At 51.7% G+C, this 25,974-nt stretch overlaps 1 protein-coding gene across 1 annotated transcript in view; it reads right to left on the bottom strand.

Moving 5' to 3' along the window:
• The window catches only part of Mad1l1 (mitotic arrest deficient 1 like 1), a 257,163-nt gene that overhangs the window by 58,182 nt on the left and 173,007 nt on the right, over positions 1-25,974 (bottom strand). The window contains exons 8-9 of the mRNA XM_013353749.2: positions 25,343-25,550; positions 2,271-2,461 (exon numbers count right to left, since the gene is read on the bottom strand). Coding sequence (XP_013209203.2) covers positions 2,271-2,461; positions 25,343-25,550 — 399 coding nt within the window. The remainder of the gene's footprint in view (positions 1-2,270; positions 2,462-25,342; positions 25,551-25,974) is intronic.

The following is a 25,974-nucleotide window of genomic DNA, read 5'->3' on the forward strand; positions in this document are numbered from 1 at the left end:
TGTGTGTGTGTGTGTGTGTGTGTGTGTGTGTATGTGTGTGTGAAAGAGAGAGAGAGAGAGAGAATGAATGAGGCTGACTAGCTGCCTAGGCAACCCCAAGGGCAAGGTAACTGAGACAGAGGTGGGTAGACAAGTGAGGAACCGGGAGAGTGTGAAGACAGTGTGCACCAGGGACAGTAGTGGCCACACTCACACTCATTCCTTTGTGTGCTACGGAAGCCACGCACAAAAGTCAAGGCTAACAGCAGGACCAGAGGTATGGCAAGTCCCATACACGGGTAGGAGGCTACCACAAGTGGGCTTGTGACAGAAAGAAGGTGGGCAGGACACCTAGACCTGAGTAGACTGGAATTATCTGGATGGGACAGGCCGATGGGACAAAGCAGTACCGTGATGACTGTGTCTGCCTTTTGGGCAGGAGCAGAAGTGACTTACGCTGCTTGGAGACAGGTTCTCACAGTACAGCCTTGACTGGCCTAGCTGAGAACTGGTTATGCACACCATGCTTTTGACAGCCTCTAAAAACAGAATACAGTAGGACCTTGGGGTGCATGCTGAGGCAGGAGGATTGCAAGTCTAAGGCCAACCTGAGCTGCAGACCAAGTTCAAGGCTGACAAGTGCAACTTGGTAAGTCCGTCTTTAAATAGGAAGTAAAAAGGGAACTTGGAGAGGTAGTTCGGTTTCAGAGTGCCTGCCTAGGCCTCCAGAGAGGCTGGGAGTGTGGCTTGGTGTCAGAGTGCCTGCTTAGGCCTCCAGAGAGGCTGGGAGCGTGGCTCAGAGGCAGAGTGCCTGCATACTACCTAGTATGCAGGAGGCCCTAGGTTCCATTCCCATACCACCAAAGAACGAAACAAAATAAAAAGCCTAGAATACTTTGGAATACAAATTAGAGCTTGTCTACAAACACTGATGTAAGTGATGTGTTCATCATGACAGCTGCTCAGAGCATCTTCATTTACCAATCTTTTTTTTAAAAAAAAAAAAACATGGAATCCCTACACTGTATTAAATTAAATACCCATCAGTGATCCTGAGCTATTCAAAGGTACACAAAAGCGAAGAAATACATTTCTGATAGCTTACTGACTTAGAGACTTTGGGCGTTCAAATATTTATTTGCTTAGTTAAAGGTTTAAGAGTGCTAAGAAGTGTAAAAATGGATGGATGTAATCTGAGAAATTCAGAAAGTCTCCGAGACACACCACCAAGTTGCATGGAGCAGTAGGTGCTACGTCTGGTGTGCCTCTGACCACCACAACAGGCAGCGTCCCCTCCAAGGGGCAGACAGACAGATGGGTGGGAATAAGGAGAAACAACAAACAGGAACTATGTTTCTATACAAGTCTGCTTTAAAAATGTAGGTCACATTGGGCATAGATTTTAGGTGAAAATGGAAACTGGTTTCTGTTTCTGCAGGGCACAGACAGTCTGGCTACAGACTGTAGGAGGCCCAGCCACATGTGATACAGAATGGAGCTGGCCACACCCACAGCTACTGACCAGGCTCTTCCCCACACAGTCGCACATAACACTGGGATCACAGACCACAGCAGGGCCATATGCCATGCTGGTACCATAACACCATCCCAGGGACAGGAAGTAAGGGTGCTTGCCAGTGATGAGCAAGCCCGTGTAGCCCCAGATTGGCAGCTACACCATTCCACTCTCGGCATTGACCAACTTCACTTCTGCTGGACCTGCTTGCTCTGAGAACTTGTGCCCACGGTCTGGCCAGGCCATGTCCCAGGCACCTTCTCTCTGGGGTATGTTGTTTTTGTTTCAATGAAGAGAGATCCCTCCTCAGGTGCTCACTCTGTACACGAGACTACAACAGGTACATGCTTCCTGAAGACCATGGCCCCTTTCCCGCCTTACAGGGCTTACCCAGAAACCTATGGGATCAACTCTGGTACCTTTGGCCTGACCACCAAGTAGCTGGCACACACAGCTTGTCCTTTCCCTTACGTGGGATGTGCCACACACTGACCTTTGGCAGAAGTCTGGCAGCAAGATGCCTGCCATGCTCCTTACCATCTTTTGGGCACCTACTGCCTCTGGACAAGGTTGAAGTGCCCCAAGATGTATGGCGGAGCTTGGTAGAGACTCAGAGTACAAATTAAAGAAAGCCAAGTAGACGTGACCCTAGGTCAGTGCCCCTCAAGAGTGGGGAGAAAGGGCCCAGCATTTCCCCTCCTGCCATGGAAGACTATGCCTTGAGGACATGGCACTGCATGAACCAGCATGGCGACACATAGGTAGTGCTCCCTACCTTGAAGATGAGGCAGTCGGACTGGTGCTCGGCATACTGGGAGGTGAGGCGGTATTGGCTCTCAGTGGTCACGTCGATCTGGTAGCCAGTCAGCGTGTAGCAAACCTTGCGGAACTCCTGGATCTTGGTCTGGAAAACCTCCTTGAGCCGCTGGTTCTTTAGCTCAGCACTTTCCACTTGCTTCCGCAGCTCTGCAGGGAGAGGGGCATGGTATGTCACTGGGCACAGGTGTGACAGGGAGAATAGCTAGGGAAGGGGCAAGGATAAAGCATGGCCCAATTTGAGCTCCTGCTGCCTGAGGCTGGTGCCATCCATGGGCTCTGAGAAATCAGGAGAAAAAGTACAAGGATCCAGAGAAGCAGTGTGACCTTCTGGTGGCAGTCATAATAAAGTCACTATTTCAACAACAGTACTTAAAAAAAAAAATAACCTAAAGCACAGTACTCTGAAAGACAGATGCTCTGACCAGATACGCTGCTGGCAGAGTGACAATGCCCAGCAGGACATTACCCTGGTCACTGTTAGGAAGCTCTGTGGAACAATGGTCGTGCTTTGGTGGTGACTGGTCCCAGAAGGCTAACAGTTTCCAGAGCCTGCTGGAGAAGGACACACTGGAGGATCATGTCTGCAGTGAGGGTCAGAGTCCCCAACCACTCTGGGCAAATGGATGGTCACCTGCAGCCTGAGCTCCTGTCCCGGGGTTGGTCACTTGCCCTGCATGAGCAAGTACAACAGAGGAAGATAGACACAAGTCCACATGCTGGCCATCTGAGACCAAATGGACCCTCCCTGTCCCTCAGCAAGGTCTGGTTGGGTTCCATAAAACCGTGCCTAGAACCTGCTCCTCAACTTCCCAAGTGTCTCCGGGAGTATAGCTCAGGGTAGAGCCCTACCTCCCCATTGCTCGCCACGGTTTACTGGTGCTCAGGGAGAAGCCAGCTGTGCAAAGCCACCAGGAGCACACACAATTACCATGAATCTCTCACCCAAGGTGCCTGCTGAGTAATTAATCCCTGATTTATGCCCCAGTTAATTACCGAGCCTGGCTCCACTCACACACACAGGGATTGTCTGGAGCTGGGTACTTCCTGGAAGTCCTGCATGGAGCTCACAAGGGGAACCCCACAGGCCTGGGCGGTCAGGCTCAGGAAGTGGGTGTGCGATGGGCTCCCTTCAGTGTGATGAGCGGCTGGGGTTAGTTAACATCGGCTGATATGTGCTCAAGGGACACAGGGAAAACTGGGCTCCTCTGAGGACAGTAATCCTGAGCAGTGTATGGGAAAGGGAACCCTAGGTCAAGAAGAACTCAGGGCCCAAGAGACTCACTCTATGGCCCAGGTCCAGAGCAGGACCCTCATGGGCCCACCGTGGAAGAGCAGGATGGGAAAGATCTTGAGGTGGGACATCTTAGCTCAGGCCTGAGGCAGGAGGGAGAATAAACTGTGCCCTGCACACCACAGACCCAGAGGGTGGTTAGTTCACAGAGATGGGAGGGTCTTCCAGAGATCAGTGGAGGTGGAGAGCCTGAGTACCATGAGAGAGATGTGGGAACCAGAAGCTCTGAGCAACCCCAAGGAAAATGGAGACCAGGAAGGCTGAGTCCCATTCAGCTCTGCCACCTCTCTGTCTCCCCTGCCACCTCTCTGTCTCCCCGCCATCTCCCAGGAGATGTGGCTGTCCCCTGATACAGTTTTGAGGATTTAGCCAGAATGATCCTTGGAGGCCAGCCTAAGCCAAATGCATAAACTCAGAAGCCACATCACCCACTGTGATATGGTGGCACGTTGTCATTTTCTGTCAACTGAAGCAGTCCCTCTGGGAGGGAGGCCCCATAAGACTCGGTGAGTACTCAGTAAGCAGGGCTCAGTAAGCAATCAAAGCTTAGGAAGCTCAGAAAGTCTCTGCCTCCGTCCCCCAGGGCTCTAGTAACTACTGCTAGGGAGAGGAGACCTCCTGCAAGCTGCCCTGGGAGCTCAGGAACACAGCTGGGTGAACTGTTCCCAATGCTGGGGTGGGTTTTTCGGTGCTGCAGCTCCCCCGAGTCACTGCACTTCACACGGGAACTGCTCGTGCTCCTGTTCGTAACCCCAATACACTCACTGCTCATCAGCCTCGCCTTGGGTGGACTGTTCTGCTGGTGGTATTCTATCTAGGATGGACAGATTTTTTTATGTACCACAGGAAAAGTCACACCTCCAGATGAACATGCCACTGGGCCATGCAGCTGATGGGCACCAGCAGGGCTGTCACTATCCTTCCTGTCCCTCATACTCTAGAATGCAACAACCCATCCACAGTCCGTGTGCGGAAAGCACACTCTGAGAAAAGCATGCTGGCACCAGGGGCTGTGAGGAAAAATGGCCTGACAGACCCAGCCGGTAGGTAGAAGCTCACCTGTGGGGCTGTTGCCTGGCTGCTGGCCCTGCCCTGTGGCTCTTTCATCCATCACCCAGCACAGAGGCCTTGGCAGACACTGTTCTCCACAGTGAGGGCCCCTTCAACAGGACACAGACCCCAAGCCTTGATTAATCGAGTGATCAGACTATGAAAATGAAAGGTTAATTGGCAGCCCTGACTCCAAGGCTCTTCCTGGCATCCCTTGCCCCTCCTCCTCCTGGAGCCAGAGCCTTCACCAACCACACTTCCCAGGGATGTTCCAGCCATCAGAGACTGTGATAACTGTTGATAGACCCCAGACGTCTAAAGGGGAAGATTAGATCTTAGGACCAAACACAGGCTGACCTTGGGGAAGGAAACAGGCTCTTCTGTGCAGTTTAGATATCAGAGGCAGGTGGGGGACCCAGGCCCATGGAAGGCCCATGGGGAGGGTCGGTGTGCTTCTTGGGGATGAATGGAGAAGAGGTGTCTGGCCACATGCCAGGCACTCACAGGTATGCTTGTGGCCGCAAAGGAGGATCGCTTATTACCATTGGGTTGGGAGTAGAAGCCTCCTCTTTCAGGGAGAGTGTGAGGCTAGTGGGAGGTGGGGGGAGACAGACAAGACAAGTGGAGGGTGATGCCCAAAGCCTGGAAACAAGCATTTGATTTGAGGTGCTTCAACTTCCTTGTTATTTCTGTGGCTTGGTGACTTACATAAACAAGAATGAATAATTCACTTCGACGTTTGGATTAAATCAATAAAAGATGGGCTCCACCTTGAAAGTGTCATTACTCTGCTGCCACGGCTGTTATTCAGCCTCTTTCCAAAGTGACCAAGAGCAGAGGCTGCTTTTGGGCTTCTCCTGGGAGGCAAAGGGCCTTGGGGTCTGCAGTGACCTTGGCCTTGGGGAAATGTCTTCAGCCAGTCACAAGTGTGCAGGTAACAACACAGGGTGGGGGGCAGAGTGGTAGGTGGGGTGAGATCCAGGGAGCTCTGGGCCCGGAGGTCACTCTGAGATCAAGACACAGTGAGGGGCAACCTTGTTCTGGGGGAGTCCTCTAGTTCCGCAGGGCCAGACCCTCTCACTCTCTGGCAGCTCTGGGTGCTCTTCCATCTTGTCATGGGTCTTCCCAACTCTCAAGTCCTGCCTGCTGCCAGGAGGAAGCTGTGGTTGCTGTCACTCTCCAGCTTTGTGCCTCACCTTGGTGTCCCCAGGCGAGGCTGTCCATGCCCTCCCTCCTATGGCCCCTCCACAAGGACAGCCTGGCTGTCCTATAAGCACAGGAATGTGGCAGGTGACAAGTGGGAGTCAGAGAAGGGATGTGATTGCTCGTCAGAACCCAAGCCAGACTTGACGGTTTCCAGAGTGGTCCTGGAGCAGGCACATCAGGCCTTGCGCCCACTTGCTGCTCCACATCTGGCCTGTAAGCTCAGGCGGGCCTGTTGGCTGGCTCCACTCCTCTGGGGAGGCCACAGGACGGCTCTGAGCTGACAACCCTCACTATCTCAGCCCCATGCGTGCCCTTTTGGACTCACAGGAGGCAGCTGTGAAAGCACTGAGGGAAGGACACGAGACAGAAATAGCCTGTGCTCTTCCAGATCAAAGCTAGTGGGGATGCGTACTCCTGCCTAAGAGGAGAGATGGCGGGATAATAAGCATCTATGTGCTCAGATCTCTGGATTCTCAGCTCCTGGCCTGGAGTCTGCAGAATGGCTGATACTAGTGGGGCCAGAAGAACACACATGAGGCAGACATAAAGAAGAGATAACCAGAGAGAAGATGGCTGTGGGGCTCTCAGCAGTCATCTACCTGTGCCAGTACAGTCTGTGGGCAGAAAGGTGGGTACTGGGCTGCTTTTTATTAAGATTTATTTTTATCATTTTAAAGTATGTCGTCTTAAGTGTGAATATGTGCATGTGAATGCAGGTGCCCTCGGAGGCCAGAGGCATCAGATTCCCCAGAGGGCGGAGTGGTTGTGAGTTGCCTGCCTGATGTGGGTGCTGGGAACTGAATTCAGATTCTCCGGAAGGTATGTGCTCTTAACTGCCGACCCACTTCTCCATGCCCTATGCTGGCTGGCTGGTTTTTGAAAATGTACAAACTTTAGAAGAGGGAACCTGCCTCCTTCAGCCTGGCCCATGGGCATGTCTGTGGAATGCTGTCTTGATGGCAAATGTACACAGGGGAGGGCTAGCCACTGTAGATGGTGCCATCCCAGGGCAGGTGGGTCTGGGATATATAAGAAGGTAGCCGAGCAAGCCCAAGAGAATAAAGTAGTCAGTAGGTTTCCTCTGCTTCAGGCCCTGACTTGGTACCTCTTGGTGATGGACTGCAACCTGTAGGGCAAATAAATGACCGCTTCCCTCCCAAGCTGCTTTTGGTCAGTGCTTCATCACAGCAGCTCCCCTGCTGTCAGTCCTGGATCTGAATGTTCACCCTCAGCAGGCTGCAGCAGCTCAGGGGCACAATAGTGCCAACCCCTATGAGCCTGGGGTCAGCTCTGCAGGAGGACAAAGGAAAGGCCAACTGTTTTTTCCTTGGATAGAGAAACACAGACCCTCCAGAGAGAACTCCTGAGGGGCTAGTGATGTGACTCAACCAGGAGTCTTGCCCGGCATGCATGAGGCCTGGGCCGGATCCCCAGCACTGTATGGTGGGAAATGCCTGCAATCCTAACACCTGGGAGGTAGAGGCAGGAGGATCAGAAGCTAAATCATCCTTGGCTACACTGTGAGTTATGGCTAGCCTGGGCTACATGGGACACTGTTTCAAAGCCCAAACCAAAAAAACACCATGCCAAGTTCCTAAGGAACTGAGAGGCTGGGCAAGGCTCTGGGTTATAGTCACGGTGTGGGAGACAGGCCTGCCAGAGTCCCGTCTGGAATGGAACACCTACTTCAGTGCCCAGAAAACAGCATCACAGAGCACTGGACCTTCTTGGCTCAGGCAAGAGACACGATGAGAGAACAGGAAACGAGGGAAGGAGGCACCTGCATGACTGTGGGGACCATCAGGGCAGGGACCTGTGGTGGCAGCAAGAGCCTACATAATCCCCATCAGAGCAGAGTACGCTGTGTTCCGATCCCAGGCTGTGGCCCCAAGAGGACTAGCCAAGGACAAGAATCCAAGCAGAGCTGACAGATGGCCCACCACGTCTCAAAGCACTGAGAGGACACTGACAGCCCCTCCAGAGAGTTCCAGAAGGTCAGAACAGTCGGGCATGTTGGCCAGCATAGAAAACCAAACATGTGAAAGAACACACCACAAAGGTAGTGTCCTCACCTCCATGCCAAGTAGGCGAGATGAGGATGTCAGAGCATCACTGACTCAACACGGATCTCACCAGAGCCGCTTGTGGAGAGGGACACGCATATGTATGCATGTGTGGGTGTGCGTGCATGTGTACGCACACACCTGAGCAGACTCAGGCTGGAGAAAGAGAATGCAGCTTTCCCTTCTGCTGAGAAGTCAGAGACAGTCATGCAGCTAGAGTGTCTTTGTCACTGTTCTATTGCTGTGAGGAGACACCACGACCAAGGCAACTCAAAAACTCAAGTATTCATGGGGTCCTGATTACAGTTTCAGAGGATTAGTCCACGATCATCGAGGCCAGAAGTATGGTTCCAGGCAGGCAGTCAGTCAGTCAGTCAGTCAGGCACTAGAGGAGCTGAGAGCAGCTGAGAGCTTACATCTGATCGGCCAGAGGAAGGCAGAGAAAGACAAAAGACCCTGGGCCTGGTGTGGCCTCAGAGCCACCCCAGTGACATACCTCCTCTAGCAAGGCCGCTTCCTAATCTTTTCCAAACAGTTCCACTAACTGCGGATCAAATATTCAAACATATTCACCTATTAGAGTTGTTCTCACTCAAACGACCACGGTGGGCTAGGCACAGAAGCACAGGTCTGAGTGTTACAGAAAGGGAACTAAGGCGATCCGTTACCATATTAACACTCAATGGAAACAAGGAGGGTGAGCATGCAGGAAGGAAATGCAGCCAAATTCTCTCACAGGGAAGCAAACATGCTCACACATGGGCCAGTAGGGAACACATGCTACCCTCACAGTGACTGAATGTCACTTGAGGGAGATGACAGGTGTGGGTGACATGACATCACCAGGATGCCCAGGACTTTGCGGCCCTCTTCTCTGGCTCCCATGTTTGCAGACGGGCTCTCCCCTCCTTCCCAGCTATAATACTATGGGGTAGGAGCAAAAAGGAGGGTATGGTCCAATGGAGCAGCAACTTTGTCAATTCCCCAGCACCTCCGCATCTCCTGATTAAAAGCTAGAAGCAGCTTTTTGGACATTCCTTTGGGGATTTGGGCAGAGCCATTTTCCCTTCTGAAGTGAATAAAATCCACTTAACCAAAGCTGGGATTTTCAGGCCTTGGAAAAATCACTGTGGTACTAGACTATCACAGGCTACAGCGAACACAGCTTTGGCCCTCTAACCTTAAGCAGAGGTGCTGTTTCCAGCTCACCCAGCCTTGAAGATGAAGCAGTAGACAGAGAAAGTCATGGTCTAAGCTTCTCCTGATGCTCTCTGGCTCTGCCTGGGAGTCTATTCCTGTCTCCCTTGGGAGGGATCCCTGTGCACCATGGTTGGACTCTCTCCAGTGTCTGGTCAAGTGAATGGACAATACTTGGCCTTTGGTCTCTGCAGACACACGAACACTGACCAGAAGGGATGGTGTTTCAGGCTCACCAAAGGAAAGGGACCTTCTCTGCTTGGCCATGGTCCAGGCCGGCAGCTCAGAATTCCACATAACCCCCCTCCTGACTTTACAGGTTGAGACTTGTCCAGCAGTGTGACAACAGGGACTCAGCCTGAGTCTCTGTTTCTAGGCATGGGGACTGGTGGCTAGCCAGAGAAGTCCCTGGGACTTATGTCTCCGGCTACATCACGCACTGGAGGTGCTGGCCCTGTTCAGACCCAAAGATGATGTGCATCTAAGGACTGAATTATTCATGCCATGCTAACTTCCAAACCATTCCAGTTTTACATTTTTAAATATTTAATAATTAGTCATCAAATATTTATGCAATTTTATTAGCAGCTGTGGAGGCCGGGCACTGCTGTGGCTGTGACAGGAATGTCTGTGCCCTGCTCCCTGTGGCTTCCTGGAGAGAGTGCCAGGAGGAGATGTCCCAGAGCACTGACCTAGGGCCTGCTGAGACACTATGGGCTCAACCCTCTAGGACACCACATGGAGGAAGGTAGAGTGGCATAGAACACCAACCAAAGGTTATTAGCCCATCCTAAACCCAAACTTCAAGCAAGCAAACAACGGAATGGCAGGCGGGTGGAGGTGATATGCCGTATCAACTTGGAACTTTTGGGGTCCTCCTTCCTTGAAGTCACCCTGCAGAGCGACAGGTAGGGTAGCTGGTAGAAGATGGGGGACTGTGGTTCCCAAAGTGGCTAGGTCACCACCGCCTGCTAATCAGGTCTCCTACTGCTCTATGGAGATGGAGTTGCTTTAACTCTACTGATGCCAGAGGCCCCGAGGTTTGGTCCCCACCACCAGCCTGTGTCCCCTGCTGGGCCGGAAATTGCATGGTTTATACCAGCCTCAGCAAGGCTTGCTCGCCCTGGAATTATATGCAGATGAGCAGACTGTGTGCACCCGCCTGGCTGCTGGCAGCCGCCCCTGGGTAAGCTCTGAGCGCCTTTCAAATGGGGTATCTCTGTGTGATTAACTGCTCACTCCAGCAAGCAGCTTGTCACCTTGCACAAAAATGATTTGAAAAGACACTGGCAATTACAGCCCACCAGATTACAGGGTGGGAGAGTCCCGGGGTGACAAGCGGGCGCTGATATCATATTCGTTCTTGTAAGATTCCCTCCCCCACCCCAGGGACAGAGCGAGAGAGGCCCTGCAGCACCAGGCTGCACATTCCCTGTGGCAACACTCTTCGTGACAGAGGACCAGCAGCCCCTGGTGTCTGCTGTCCTCCAGGGTGGGAGGGACACAACATGGGCTGATAGATGTGGAGACAACCAGAGGCCTGGAGGATCAATATTACCCAATCTGGAACTTCAGGATCATGGAATCCCTGAGAGATACCCACAAACATACTGAGTGCCAGGTGATGCTACTTCAGGTTTGCCCTGGGGTTTGGGCAAGGGGCTTCCGTCAGCAACTCAGGCCTAGGCTCAGAAAGACCCCTGGCTAGCAGGAATAAAGCTACACGGTCCTACACGTCTCCTACTGCTGGCTCTACTATATGGCTCCACCTGTTGAGTCGTCAGCCAGCCCTTCTTCCCGACATGGACCCTTCCTCCAATAAGCCTCTCTGACCCATGGCACACACCTGAGGTGCCCAAGAGAGGCCCCTTCAGTGACAAGCAAAGGTCATGCACAATGCTGTATTACTTCTATCTCAGGAAAACAAGGGTCAGGGGTTGGAGCCAAACTACATGCAGCTCCATGTGTAGCTGGACCACATCTCTGGTGAACGTGTTTGTTCCTCAACATGGATCCTCCAGTTGTCTATAACCCACCCAACAGGCCTCCCTACCCTAGCCCATCTGGCACATAGGGAACTTTGCCTGGGTACATCAACCCTTCGTCATGACCCCGCAGCTGGTGTGCCCAAGTCCTAAGGGATGAACCCTTGCTTCCTGCTCTACTGCACACCTGTCAGTTACCACCTAAATGGAGAGCCCCCCTGCCAGCAACCAAAGTTGCTCTCAGCTACAGCCCCTGCCAACTGGCCATCCTTGCAGTCTTTGTCCCAGGGATCAAAGCTCCATTGGATTCCTGCAGACCAGGACCGACCCAGAGGCCCTCAATCAGATGCTTGATACTCCCCCTGCTAGAGCTGACTGCCTTCTTGATCAGATGCAGGAGGCAGGGTGGGGTGGGGTGATGTGAAAACCCAACCCTAAGTGCTGTCCTGGTTTCCACCACTTTGCTGTGTGCGACAGTTTCACCGACACACACATGGACGGTATAGTCCTCTGCCATCCTACAAGTGGCCCTGGACTTCTGCCTCCGAAAATGGACTGTGCTTGGTGGCACACTTCTATAACAAGCCCCACCATCTCCAAGTGCCTTCCTTCCTGGCCTCCCTTGAGCTTCTGTACTGCTGGTGGACATGTATGCTACCCTGTCTGGCTCATGGTCCACTTCCTCCACTGTACAAGTCCCTGGAAGCAGAGCCTGGGTCTCCCTTGGGGCAAGCCTAGCACCTACAGTGCCTGGGACACAAGGTCACTGTAAGAAGCTCAGCAGCATCAAATGAGCTGATGAGCAGAAGAGTAGGTGAACCCACACTCTCCTTAGACACTAGGGCTGCGTGGCCTGGAGCAACCTGTAATCCACTTGAAGGTCTCTAGCATACACAGCTAGAGAGGACCGGAGAACCAGGACTGGAAAGCCTCGACACACAGGCCATTAGAAGGTACAGAGAGGAAGGCCGGAAATGCGGTTTAGTTGGTAGAGCACTTGCTTAGCAAGCATGAAGCTCTGGGTTTAATACACAGCACAGTATAAACCAGACATGTGAGTGCACACCTGTAATCTCAGCACTTGAGAGTAGAAGCAGAAAGGCCAATCTAGATTACATGCTTCAAAGGAAAAAACGAAATAAAACAACCTCCTCCTCCCCCCAAAAAAACAATGAACCAAAAAAGGAGGAAAAGGGCCTGGCTGCTTGCTGGAAAGCACTGCAGGGTAAAGGATGCATTGCAGAGGGTGAGATGCCAGCCAGTACTGCTCCAGGACTGTTTTCTACCCATAGCCTCTGTTGGCAGCACATGAGATTCTTTGACAAGTCACTGGAGCACAAGCTGGTGTCTTACCCAAGGGCAGCCAGCCTAAGAGCTGGGTTCCTGCCTTGGCTCTAAATGCCAAGCTTCTCTTTAGGGGGCTCTGCACTGGGAAGCTCTGGCAGGGAGGCTGGCGAGAGATGAGAAGAGTTGTGGGGGAGATCAAAGACATACCACAGTTGGGTAACACAGAGGGCCAGATGGGAGCAGCCCCAGGGAAACCATCCTTGGGGTGAGAACCACTGCAGGCTCCAGTATCTCCTGTCCTGGTGTGGTGATTCTGGCAGCCATACAACACACGTTCCTTGTGAGCATGCAGCAGGGCCATGCTCCCTGCTGTCTGAGCTGATGACCCCTCTCCACTGGGTCTCCGTGGGGCAGTTCTAAGAGGTCAGGGCTATCTATATTCAGGTTATAGTTTGAGGGAGGTCATCTCCACTCCAAGATAGGCAGAGGGATTGGGGACCCAGAGAAAAACCATAGCTGCGGGATCAACTTTGGTTGGGTGAACAGAGCTCCAGCTGCCGGGCTGTTTTGAGTGACTACCCTCCAAGTTGAATAACTGCCATCATGGGAAGTTCAGCAGTGACCCCTTCAAAAGGCTCATCCCAGCTGGGCCCATGGACTAGAGTGATGGGGAGGGTCATGAGATCCTCACCTGAGAATCCAGCTGCACCTACCACCTGTTATATGCAACGCTGCCTTAATTGCACTTGAGCTCAGGGAGGGGCTAGAGCAGCTGCTCTCGACCTCCCTATCAGATATTTACATTGCTATTCACAACAGTAGCAAAATTACAGCGATGATGTAGCAATGAAATAATTTTATGGTTGGGGGTCACCACAAGATGAGGAACTGTATTAAAAGGTCACAGTAGGAAGGTTGAGAACCACTGAGCTAAAGTATATGGGCTGGGGAAGATAAGGGGAGGAAGGAATCCATCTCTGTGCTAAGGAGAAGCTCTCATCCCTGTTGGGTAAGGTTTTCCAGTGTAGTCAGTTGGGGACAAGCACCCACACCCCTGTAAGCAGCCCTGAACCCATTCTCTTCAAGAAAGTTCAATAAATTCACTGGGTCTCCAGAGTGAACCTTGGTAGAGCTGTGCCTCAGTTTGTCATTGTACCCTCAGGAGAAGGGGCAGGTGCTACTTATGAGCCCCTGGACAGCAACTTTAGCAACACACTGGCAGACAGAGATCTCAGGCTGTGAGCCTCCTGCATGCACTGCTGCCTTCTACTGCAAGGGCTCCAGCAGGGCTGGAATGGAGGCTGAGTGCTGGAACGGAGGTTCCGGAATACCCAAAACCGAAGCGTGTGGGCTGCTATGTTGCTAGTGAAGGAGGATGAGGGCTGAGGAAGCTAAGATAGGGCTGCCCGGTGTCGACTCACATATTCTTGCTGCCAAGAGGCTAGATAGTGAGGCAGGTAGGGACAAAGTGTATCATGGAGTTGGGGCGACAGATGACAGCGTGAGGACCTGGTTTCAAAGCCCCAGCACTCACGTACAAAGTCAGATGTGGCTGTGAGGGGTGGAGACTGGAGGAATACTGGGGATTGCTGGTTGCCAGGCTGGCTCCAGGTTCTTGAGAGACTGTCCATCACAATGCACATTAAGTGGAACTTATTGAAGGAAGAGATTGGACACCTTCTAGTGACTACATTCATGTGCATATACATATATGCATGTGTAGACAGGCAGACAGCACACGCATACACACTTGCACGCACACACTCACGTAGCCTGTTCATGTCCTCTAGGGGAACCACAGCTTTCAAAGAAAAGTTTCACACATAAAGATAACCAGAAACCAATAGGCATGACTCCGTCACAGGTGTATATACCTTCCCTCCATTTCCCTGCCTAGCCAAATACACTTGAAGCAGAGAATAGCATCACAAAGCATGAGAACACAGCTGTCTCAACACAAACTTCAAGAAACTTCCTTCCACAGACACGCAGGGCAGGCTGTCTGCAAGAGAAGACTGGGGCTGTGGCGGTGGCTTGCCGTCCTCTGGTCAGGACAGAGGCTCTGATGGAGCCCGTGCGCAGAGGCAGCGAGGACGAGTCACATAAGAGCCACCGCGCTGGACTCGCATCTACTTGAGTCTGAAAGCTGGCAATCCGTTCTGCACACTGGATGTATTATTAATTTCTGACACTGGGTTACAGAAACCATAATTCCCTGGAAGGCGAGCTCCCTTTGGGGGGGGGGGTGTTCAGAGCTCATCTTTTATTGACCAAGTCATTCTCGAGTCAATCTGTCTGCTCTTGGTGAGACAAGCTTTAAGTCTCCTTTGTGCCCCCCTCCTTGAGACGTAGTAGTCTATTAAATACATGCTAATGCATATGACGGCTTCGGACTTGAATGGAACCAATTCTTCAGAGAGCAGATTAAAGAAAAGCCTACAGAACCAACTCAGCAGCCGGAGCAGCTCGGAGCAGGTTTTGGAAGGATACTAGGATCAGGCAGCAACTGAGACCTTGGAGACACTGGGTTACAGTAAGGCAGAGCCAGAGGAAGGCCACAGTTAGGCCAGAGAGGAGCCCTGGGTAAGAAGAGAGGAGCTGGGGATTCCTGTCTTCCTGCCACACACTAGCCCGGAAGAGAGGACACAGACTGGCTTGGTTGGAAATCATCAGTTCTCAAAGAAAGGGAGCAAATGCGGCCCGGAGTCCAGAGGGGGCCTGATAGCATCGGCCTATGATGGCATGACTGTTGTAACATGTTGATGGCTAAACACAGCCAGAGCTGGGGCCGAGCCCAGGTTGCCTGGATTCTATTAGACAGAGCAGGGAGTAAGGGCTCTACTAACTCTGCTGAGTGTGTTCATGCACACGTGTGTGTATACAAGTGTGTATATGCACAGACAATATGTATGTATGCACACATGAGTACATATGTGCATGTTCTTCACATGTGTGCCTGCACAAACACACACATGTATGTGTAGGTCAAGGACACCCATTGATGTTGTTCCTCAGTTGTTCACCTTTTGATCTGAGTTAGATTCTTGGGGCTCACAAGATAGAAAGAGAGAACTGACCTGTGAAAGCTGTCCTATGACTTCCACATGCACCACCCCACACAGACAGATGCATACAAAATAAAAATATAAGTCATAGAGTTAAAAAAAGTCAGTCTCTCATGGCTTGGAGCCCACCAAGTAGGGTAGGCTTGCGGTCAGAGTCCCAGAGACCCACGTGTCCCCATCTCCTCAATACTGGGATCATGCTCATGGGAACATGCTCAGATTTTTAAATATGGGTTCTGAGGATTGACCTCATGCTGCTGGCAAGGCAAGAGTTTTCCAGTGGAACTATCTCCCAGCCTTCGACTGACCCTTGATCCCACCCTTTCGAACACTGCCCAAGGCTCCCTGAAGTCTTTTCAGTGCTCAGCATTTTAATAAGAACCACCTGTTCTTTCCAGAGACCACACACATAGCACCCTGGTGGTCCCAGTGGCCGTGAAGAGCAGGAGCCCTACGTCCTGGGTGTCCTGCTGGGGCTGACAGATCTGTGTCCTATGGTCTCCTCCACTCTGTCTCCTTCTATCACAGCAGAGGGTCTACTGTGCAGGAGGTGGAGTTTTGGGTGCTGGGTTGAGTAGGATCTGGAGGAAATCTCAAGGCAGCACGACATTTGGACTGGCATGGATATTGCTACTGTCAGCTGAGTCTATAGCTGAGTAGGAACAAACAAGGGAAGAGCAGGGAGATTCAGAAATTTGAAGCTTGGCCAGAAAGTGCATGTTACAGTGGACCGAGGAGGTGACAGACATGGCCCTGGGCATCTTGAAATCAGATGGGTTGTAGTGCTCCTCAAGAGGCTCTCTACAGTGGCTCACCCTCCCCAAGGTTATATGAGTAAACAGTTGCTGGGGAGAAGACTCTTCAGAGAAGTTGCCTGCAAGTTGTGCTGGAAGCCCTAGGGGCACAGCTTGCAAGAGTCATCAGCATGCTGGGGTGAACCTGATGCAGCTGCTGGAGTCACCCACACTTCTGTCAGCAGCTTATCACCCATTATAAGCAACCCCACATCCACATGCCTGTAAGGAACCCCAATACACTCAATGGTTCATCAAGCTGGACTTGAATGGAATTATCTCTCTGGTCTGTTATTGGCACATGAATTTGGGGTGAACAGAAATAGACCCCCCAGAAAAAGTTACACACTGTACGTCTTTACAAAGAAGCAAGAAGAAAGAACCAGCTGACCCAGGAAAGCACATAAAAGGGCAGGCAATCCTCCAGAAGAGGTCCAGGACCCATGGCCTCTGTTTCAAGTGTGACATAGGATGGGGTTGCCAGGACAGGGTAAACTGTGGAGAGTTGGAAAATATGATCATCAAGAAAAAGGGGTTTAGGACTAGAACCCACACCCTGAGCTGATCTTCAGAGTCAGAGAAATGCAGCTGTTATTGTTATTATTATAATAACTCAGGCTGGCCTCCTTCTCACTAGGTAGCCAAGGATAAACTACAAACCCCTGCTCCTCTGCCTCCACCTCCAGAGTGCTGGGATTGGGGAAGGCAAGTGTTCTGGTTAGGTTTTTGTCCATTTGATACAAGCTAGGGTCATCTGAGAAGAGGTAAGCTTGGGTAAGAAAATGCCCCCCCGTCAGACTGGACTGCAGGCAAGCCTGTGAGGCATTTTCCCAGTTAATGACTGATGTGGGAAGGCCCAGGCCACTGCTGTGCAGTGACCCCTGGGCTTGTGGGCCTGGGTTCTACAGGAAAGTGGGCTGAGCAAGGTTAACAAGCAGCTTTCCCTTACAGTCTCCACTACAGTCCCAGCCTAGAGTTCCCGGGCTGACCTACCTGTGGGCTGTGAAAGGGACAGGTAAGGAAATTAACCCTTTCCTTCCCAAATGGCTTTGGTCATGGTGCTTACCATAACAGTAGAAAGCAGCCTAGCATGGTGGGACGACTGAGGACCAAAGAGGATGAATGAAGCTGGATTCCATCATCCCAACACTAGCATGGCGAGACCCAGGGTCTAAAACTGAGCCCCTCTGGAAAACCATGGGCAACCATAGAGCCGGGGTGATCGAAGTCCCCAGGACCAAGCGCCTGCCATGGAAGGAAGAGCTGATAAATTACACTTCATCAAAATTAAAAACGCTGCTTATCAGACGAAAGCATTAAGAAAATGATTAGAAGACAAACAATCCAATTAAAAACTGGGCACCGATGTAAGAGGCGTCTCAGCGAGGAAGATGTATGAATGGCTAATAAGCTGCAGAAATGAGCTCCGAATCATTAGTCATTAGGGAAATGCACCCACAGAGGATGCTGTCATCAAGAAGCCAGGAAAGACGAATGGCAGAGAGGATGGTGAGCACACGCGGGGGACCCTCATAAGGGGATGTCAACTGGTACAACCACTCTGGAAAACAATTAGGTTATTCCTTACAAAAGTGATAAATGTACCAGGTAACCCAGAAATCCCCTTCTACACATAAGACATGGGCACTATCTCCAATGTCCACAGCAGCATGACTCACAGAGGCCCAAAATGGAGACAACCCAATGTCCACCATCAATGACTTGATCCCTAACACATGTGCCATCCACATGGTGGAATATTACTTAGCCATACAAAGGAATATGGATGGATATATATATATATATGTATGTGTGTGTGTGTGTGTGTGTGTGTGTAAGACATAGCTGAATCTCAAAAGTATTCACTCAGCAGCAGCAGCCAGAACAAAGGCCTGTGTAGTGTAAGGTTCCATTTAGACAAATGTTCTGAAAAGACAAATCAACAGAAGAAAGATCAGTGATTGCCTGGGGCTATGAGTGGGAGCAGGGAGGATTGCAAGGGCATTGGGGACCCATCAGGGTGACGGGAACATTCTAAAGCCAGGCTGTCGTGGAGCCAGAGCACTGCTGTAAGATCACTAAATCACTGAGTTAATTACACCCTTAGACAGCAGGGGATGGAGGGTGCTGCTGCTCAGTGTGGTGAGGCGCAGAGGATACGGCCCGGTGCAGGCTCCTTGGAGAGGTGGGTGGCTTTCTATCTATGCCAACTCAGATGAACCCCACAACCCCAGGACCCCCTAGCGGCCCCAACTCCAATGGACCCCATACCACAATCTTTATGTTTTCATGGCACAGAATATAGAGCACGTGCCTCAGTCATGGAATGCAGACTAGCTACTAAGGTTAGCCTTGTGACAGCCCAGGAAGGCAGGTGAGCATGCCACCTCTCTCCAAGACAAGAAACTAAGGGCAGATGGCAGCTGCCAAGCTAGGCCAGGATGACTTCCCATGGGGACCCCTATCTGAAGGGCCCTGCCCTCATTTGACTGGGGAGCACTTGCTGTGCCAACACCTCCTGGCCCGGCCTGACCCAACCTGGCGCTGCAGGTCAGAGGTGGGGAGGTCAGGGCTGCCCAGTGTATCCAGGCTGGGGATCCAGGGTGCCCGCCTGTTTGATGTGTCAGGCGCGAAGGCGCTCCCACTTCAATTATGGGCTGAATGAAACTGGAGAGAAATCCCTAATTGGGTACTTGGCTCCAGCTACCCGGCAAAGTTTACAGACATGCCAGGAAGGAAAGGAAACAAGGCATTCAGCCGAGCAGCTCCACGTGGCTGGGGAACGCAGCAGTTACTCAGTCTCGGCAGAGCCGTGTGGGGTCACAGGGACCCTCAGCCAAGGGAAACTCAGGATATGACTCACGGTCTAGGGATGTGGCTCAGAGGGGAAGTGCTTGTCTGGCAGGTGCGGGCCTGGGGTTTGCTCCTTGGCATCTCCAAAGCAGAAGGTGAAAAGAGAACAAGACTAGAGCTGCGCAAGGCTCTGTCCCCGAGATGCCTAGAGCCCAGAGAAAGGCTGGGCGACAGCGAGTCAGCAAGAAGGGGAGAGAAGACCAGAGGGAGGTACATCATTGGAGCAGGCCTGGGGGCATAGCTAGCAGGCTAGTGTTGAGCTCAGATGGAGGTCTGGGGCCAGAGGCAAGGGTCACGCTGGCTCTGGAGGAGGTGCCAGTGGATGGGAGCCAAGGGAACCCAGAGTGGAAGCAGGTACGGGGAGCTTCCGCCACACCCGCAGGGTATCAAGGCAGTTCTGGGTCTGGACTACACTTCGGAGACCTCGAGGGAGCTAGGCTATGCTGAGAACATTGTCACTGCCCAGGGCAGCTCTCTACCACAACTCTCAGTCCCTAGAGCAGCTGAGAGACAGGCTGGGGATGAGGATGACCCTCCACCCCAATTCTAGGCCCTCACTCCCTCTACCTGCTGCCAAGGCCATGCTCACTAGATGGACACCTTTTAGCTCTACCTGACCCGGGACAGGAAGACTGACCCTTCAGGGTTCCGTGCCGTGTTCCCTGTGGGAGTTCCAGACCTGACTCCCATCCACGCCTAGTAGTCAGCTCTCAGCTGTGGGGAACCCCCTTTGAAGCCATTCCTTTGTTCCCACTCAGGAACTATCTTTCACACTGGCCCCTGAGCAGAAAAGTGGTTGGGGAGGGTACTAATTTGTAAATGACCTGAGGTAGAGTGTGAGAGCCTCTTTCAGCCTATGAAGTCAGCAGTTAAATCCTATGATTTTTTTTAAAAAAAAACCTTTGCATGTACAGACACGTATGTGATGTGTGTACGACATGCAAAACGTGTGTGATATATGTATGTATGATATGTGCGTGAGCATGTGCTTGTGTGCATAGACACATGTCATAATGCACTCGTGAAGGTCAGAGGACCATCTCTGTGCTGGTCATCACCTTTCACTAGTCTGAGGGAGGGTCTCTGCTCACCAGTGAGTACCCAGACTAGCTGGCCTATGAACAGCATAAGAGGCTCAGCCTCCAGTTCCCATCTTGCTGTATGGGCTCACTGTAGGGAGACAGTATCTCACAAAGTCTCCCCGAATGGCCTTCAATTTGAGCTCCCCACTGCTTTTGCCTCACAAGTGGTTGTGGTGACAGCCTCCACCAACAGGCCTGGCTCAGGCTTTGAAGGTTCCTTAGTGAGTTGATAAATATGCCTATTTGCTTCTGGGCTGTGCCAGCTGATTCCTTCTGTTTGAAGCTGCAGACCCTCCCTCCATAGTCTCTTCGCTGAGTGGGCTCAGAATCAAGGCCTAAATCCATCTTTGTCCAGATCACCAGAAAGTTGTCCTGGTGCCGTCTGTCAGATGGCCCCCAAGGACTTACTGCTCATTGCATGTGTATTAACAAGAGAGACTCTGGTTTTTGTGGTTTCTGTTTGTCTCTATTTCATTCATCATCTCACTAATTCTGACTTTTTCTTTTCTGTTTCTCTTTTTCCCTTTCATTTGATAAGGATTTCACTCTGTAGCTCAGGGTGTCTGAAACTTGGGGCTCTGAGTACTGGAATTACAGGTGTGAACGACAACCGACCCAGTAACCATTGTTAATACCAAGTACAGACTGGGAAGTGCTTTGTTTCTTACTTACGGACATTCTGAGCAGCTGAAATTTGTCCCAGCTTTAGGTCCGTGGCTCTGATAAAGTACCTAGCAGGGACATGACTACAGAAAGACAGGTGTTCCCAGTCCCTGGCAGCATGCATGCCTGTGGACTTTATGATAATGATGCCGGTCACTGTGGGCTTGCTCCTATGGCTGTCGTCCTGGTGCTCTACTTCCCTGGCTCCATGAAAGCCCTTGTGTTGATGGCATGTGAGGAGATATGAGGCCCTTTTAGGTTCTGTGCAGAATGTTGGTTTCTGGGGTTCAACAGCAGCCAGAGCACCTTCTAGGAAGTCAGCTTTGGAGTCTTGCCATGCTTCTTGGACTTCCTGACACTGGACTCATGGATACCATGTGCCCTGGGTGGTAGTCAAGCTACACCCCTGCTCTAGAGCTTTCAGTGACTATCTAAAGTTCCCTCCCTAGGTCTCCCTGAAATCCTTGGGAGGCTGACCTTGTTCCCTGTGTCCATGGCAGGCTCACTCCACTTGAATAAGTATGTGTGTACATTATTAAATGTAGCCACAAGCATCTCAAATCTCTATCTGTTCACTCTCCCTAAATGCAATCGGTCCATAGCACAAGTCTAACAGAACATGTACCCAGTCACATGGTTCAACAGTGGGCTACCCTGAGGGCCTGGCAGGGAACCCTGGGTGACTCCAGCCTCCTCCTTGGGGGTTTGAAAGCAGTTGGTGCCCTGCTTTCCTCAGGTTCAAGGTAGACGACAGCACTGTGCTCGCACTCCATCCCCCACAGCATCACCAGGGTTACCTCAGGAGCACGAGGAGGGAATACCGTGGAGCATCACCCAGTGAGGGACTAACTTAGTGGGTCAATTAAATCCTGAGTGTTCGGCCAGGTGCAGGAGGCTGAGTGCCATGCTGGAGACAAGGCTCTAGACACAGGAAGGAACAGGACAGGCAGTTGGCCCTGATCTAGGAGTAGACACCTGGAACTAGGGGAGAAGGTGACTCAATATTGGTGAGAGAACTGTGAGTCTTGATTGGGCCACCATACACAGCAGTGCCATACAGATATGGACAGCCCAAACTGTTCCTTTAGCACATGCGCCCTAAGAAACAAGCTAGCAGAATGTCTCCTGCGAATGTGTGTTTCTTTGACTAATGAGTAGAGAGTTTTGCTTCCTCCTGTCAGAATTGTCACCTGATATCTACATCCCTTACGGTGTTTGTGTCAGGGCGTAACTTTGAGGGTTATTTTTAAGAAGAGATGATGTTGTTCAGAAAGGTTAAACTTCAGACTCATCCTTTTTACCACTTTCAATTAAGAAGTCCTTCCAGCCCCCAAGTACTGGGGCTCAACCCAGGGCCCTCAACCACAGCTAGACAGACGCTCTACCACTGAGTCACACCCCAGCCCCTCACTGGGGGATTCTAGACAGACACTCTACCACTGAGCCACACCCCAGCCCCTCACTGGGGGACTCTAGGAGGCACCTCTATTAGTCTCTGGGAGCTTAATTCCTGTTGTTGTGGACATTACTAACAACAGGGTGGTCAAGTTTCAATAAAACTTTATGGTACCAAGCTCTGAATTTCATAGTTTCTACAGCATACCAAGCATTGTTGGAGCTTGTTGAAAACAGTGTCAGGTTTTGTTTTGTTTTGAGTTTTTTTTTAAATGTGTCCCTGACACAGAGCCCATATACAGCAATGATACTTTGCTGTTCTGCATGAGCATGGGGGCTATGGGGACTGCATCGGGGATGTACCTGCTCAGCCAGCACCATTCTACAGACCTGCAACATTGTTCCGAGGCTCAAAACAAATAGCTGACATCTCCCCAGAACAGGATGCCATGAACAGCTGTGTGGGGACACCCGAGACAAAGCCCCTACATCTCTTTTCTCATTTAAGCTACTCGAAGACCATGCTTACACCCTAGTTACTTCTGAGTAGACTAAGGCCTGGGAGGTGCAGCCCTCCCGAGGAGAGCAGGGACTGTGACTAGCCTGTAAATCAAGTAAAGCTGCCAAGCTGGCTTCAGCTCTGAGAGCACTGGGCGTCCCTGAGCCTCCCTCGCCACCACAGCTGACCTAGGTACCAGAGTCAGGGCCATTGGTGCGAAGAATAGTAGCGACCCTGAAGTCACATGGTCCAAGCAGAGTATAGCTCATGGTGCCTCAGGCCCAAGTGCCAAGTGCTTAAGCCTCAACTCCAGTCAGGCTTAATGGTGCATGCTTTTAATTATAGCATTTAGGAGGCTGAAACAGGAAAATGGAGAGTTCAAGGCCAATCTGAGCTACAGAGGAAGAACCTGAGTTAATCCATACCCCACCCCAAAGCCCCAAACTAGGTCCTGGAGAGAACCTTCACTTCTAGGACAGAAATGGTGAGGATAAAGAAAAATGCGACATAAGCCAGCTTCCTTTCTCTCTTCCCCAGAGATACCTCTGGGATCCGCTGGGCCCAGCCAAGCAGTGACAAATTTGATCACCTCCAATGTGTCACTCTGACAAGATGAGGTTGTTTTAATTTAAATGCATGCCTAATTAAACTGCAATTAACCAGCTCACTGGCAGTGGCCACAGATAGCAGGGGGCCACATGTGGAGCTGGGGAAGCAATGGGAGGCTGGGTTTTGGTCCTTGGGTCAGCCTTTTTCAGGAGGAGCCAGAACCCCCCTGAACTGTCTCCCTAAACAGCCCAGCTGGACTCTGTGCTCCTGGGAGCCAATGACAGGCGGGCGCATCTGTTGTAGGGGTCTCCTCCATCTGCCTGCCAATGCTGGTGACGTGGAAAGTTCGGTAGTGTTTGTAATGGCTGTAGCCTGGAAGCTCAGGGCTGCTAGGACTCGTTTCTGCTCTCCTGGAGAGAGCAAGTGGTCTGAGACCCAAGGGGACTGGGCTCGAGACTAGATGGCACACTTTTACATATCTGCACACTTCGGTGTGCAGAAAAACAGACACATGGGACTTAAGAGGGTCAATGTCAAGTTCCTTCAGTCTGAAAACCTGACATGGGAGAAGGGTGGAGGCGAAGGAGTGGGCAGTGCGGATATGCACTTCACACACACACTTATGACACTGCTCATGAGAAGAACAACAGTGTAAGCCAACATGGTCTTCTGAGCTCCCGAGAGGCACAGGGTCCTGGCCCATCCTATCTGCCACTCACAGATGACACCAACAGCGACACAGGAACAACTGGACTCACAAACTGGAGACCTGTCAAGCCAGTGCACCTGAGGTTGACAGGGGTCCCTATAGCCAGGCAATAAGACTGTGGGTATAATGCAGAAAATAATGACAAGCCATAAGGAGGACCTTCTCCATGGTAGGCACTCTGTGTGGAGCCCCAAAGCACTGTTTGCTCCTCACAGCTCCTCAGACTAACAGAGGCATAAGGGAGGGTGTACCAGCCATTCCTGATCAGACGCTGGATCCTCAGGGTACCACGTCCCTGTTGCATGCCTTCAACCCATCTCAGGGTCCCTAGGTTCTGTGCAACAGTGTCTTCAGGAACCCTTCATGAAGGCCCAGGGTAAATGCAATAACCAGAAGGAAGACAGAACACGAATGCAGGAATGAGAGACCAGAAGGACCTGTCTCTGCCACTCCATACTGAGATCCACACTGCAGGAAGAACTCTCTAATGACAGTTCCATCCTCCCTGGCTCAAGGACTCTCACTGGAAATGCCAAGTGCCTCCACAGGACCAGATGACACACAAGTACACAAAAAGGAAACAGGAGTGCTTCACGGGATAAAAAGTAGTTGAAAACCACAAGCGAGACATAAACCCCAACACAACAGTGGCCCATAGCCCCAGCATGGCACAAAAATGCCCCTAAGGGTTAGGAGACAAGAGTGGTCTCAGGGTAGGCAGGGTTGCTGCAGGACCTGCCTCCAGCATGCCCTTGTCCTGGTTCCCTGCCGATCCAGGCAGAGTACAAACCCCTCCCTTGCACACACAAGTTTGCAAGTCACAGCTACAGAGCAAAACAGCTGGGGCAGGATCTCAGGGCTGCCATGTTCAGTGAGGCTCAGTGACTGATGTCGGTGGCTACTACAATGCATCAGGGATGACAGGTACATGTTCTGATGGTTGTCACCCTGATTTACAGACTGGAGGGGCAGTGAGAGTCACGGCCTGTGTTAGCTAGCTTTGCTCTTCCCTGGAATCTAGGGCCTGGTTGCAAAGGGCCCTGGGCTCTGGGACGTGTGCTTAGGCCAGTGAACGATGGCCCTGTTTTCTTGGAGGATTGGATTTACTCATGATTAATGGGCCACATATAAACTGATAAATGGTATTAATTTGTTTTTGGGGGTCTGAGAAGATCTTAGCTGCTTGCAAACTTGGATGACTAACCCTGTTTGTGAAGCCTGCAAGGAAGCAATATGTCTCAGTTGGCTACAAGGGCCAGTGGTCTCTGTCCATCCACTCAGCCCAGATGCCCTATGTGGATTTCTCTCCGGAGACCAGAGGGCTAGGTGAGGGGACCTACCTGCCACCTCCTTAGATGACGGCAGGCTGGGGGCAGCCTCCAGATCAGCAGGGATGGGGCCCCCTCTCTCCAGGGCGTGCACAAGTCCCCGAAGTCGCTCACACTCCCCCTGCAACCGGTCATGGTCCTCACGCTGGCGCTGTCTGGCCATGCTGGTCGGGTTCAAGCTCATGTGCAGCACTTTGGTTCGACTCTGGTTGTAGTCACCCTAGAGGAGTGAGCACAGCATAGGGTCACTGGGTGTGGATGAGGAGCTCAAGAGCAGAGCACAAGCAAGGAGCATCCATCCAGGCATCTGAGGAAGGAGCCTTTGGTGGAACACTGGTGTGGGGTGGCCACAGCTGCGACAGCCATCTCAGCACCTTTGTCCAGTGTGTGCAGGAGCACTTGTCCCTTCCCAATATGGATTCTGGTCTCTGAGAGCATAGAGGCCACTCAGGCTGACAAGTAAAGATGACAAGCAAAGCAGTCTTCCTCCCCTAGGGCTACGACAGGTGCTCCAGCATGCCAATTCCCTGCTCAGTCTACCTAAATCCCAAGTTCAATGCCAAGTTCCAGAAGGAATGAGAGGCACCCAGCTACACAGTAGGCTGAGAAAGGACAATTCCACATATTAGGCCAGTTAGGGCCAC

This window comes from Microtus ochrogaster, unplaced genomic scaffold (assembly GCF_000317375.1).
Source record: "Microtus ochrogaster isolate Prairie Vole_2 unplaced genomic scaffold, MicOch1.0 UNK16, whole genome shotgun sequence".
NCBI lineage: Eukaryota > Metazoa > Chordata > Mammalia > Rodentia > Cricetidae > Microtus > Microtus ochrogaster.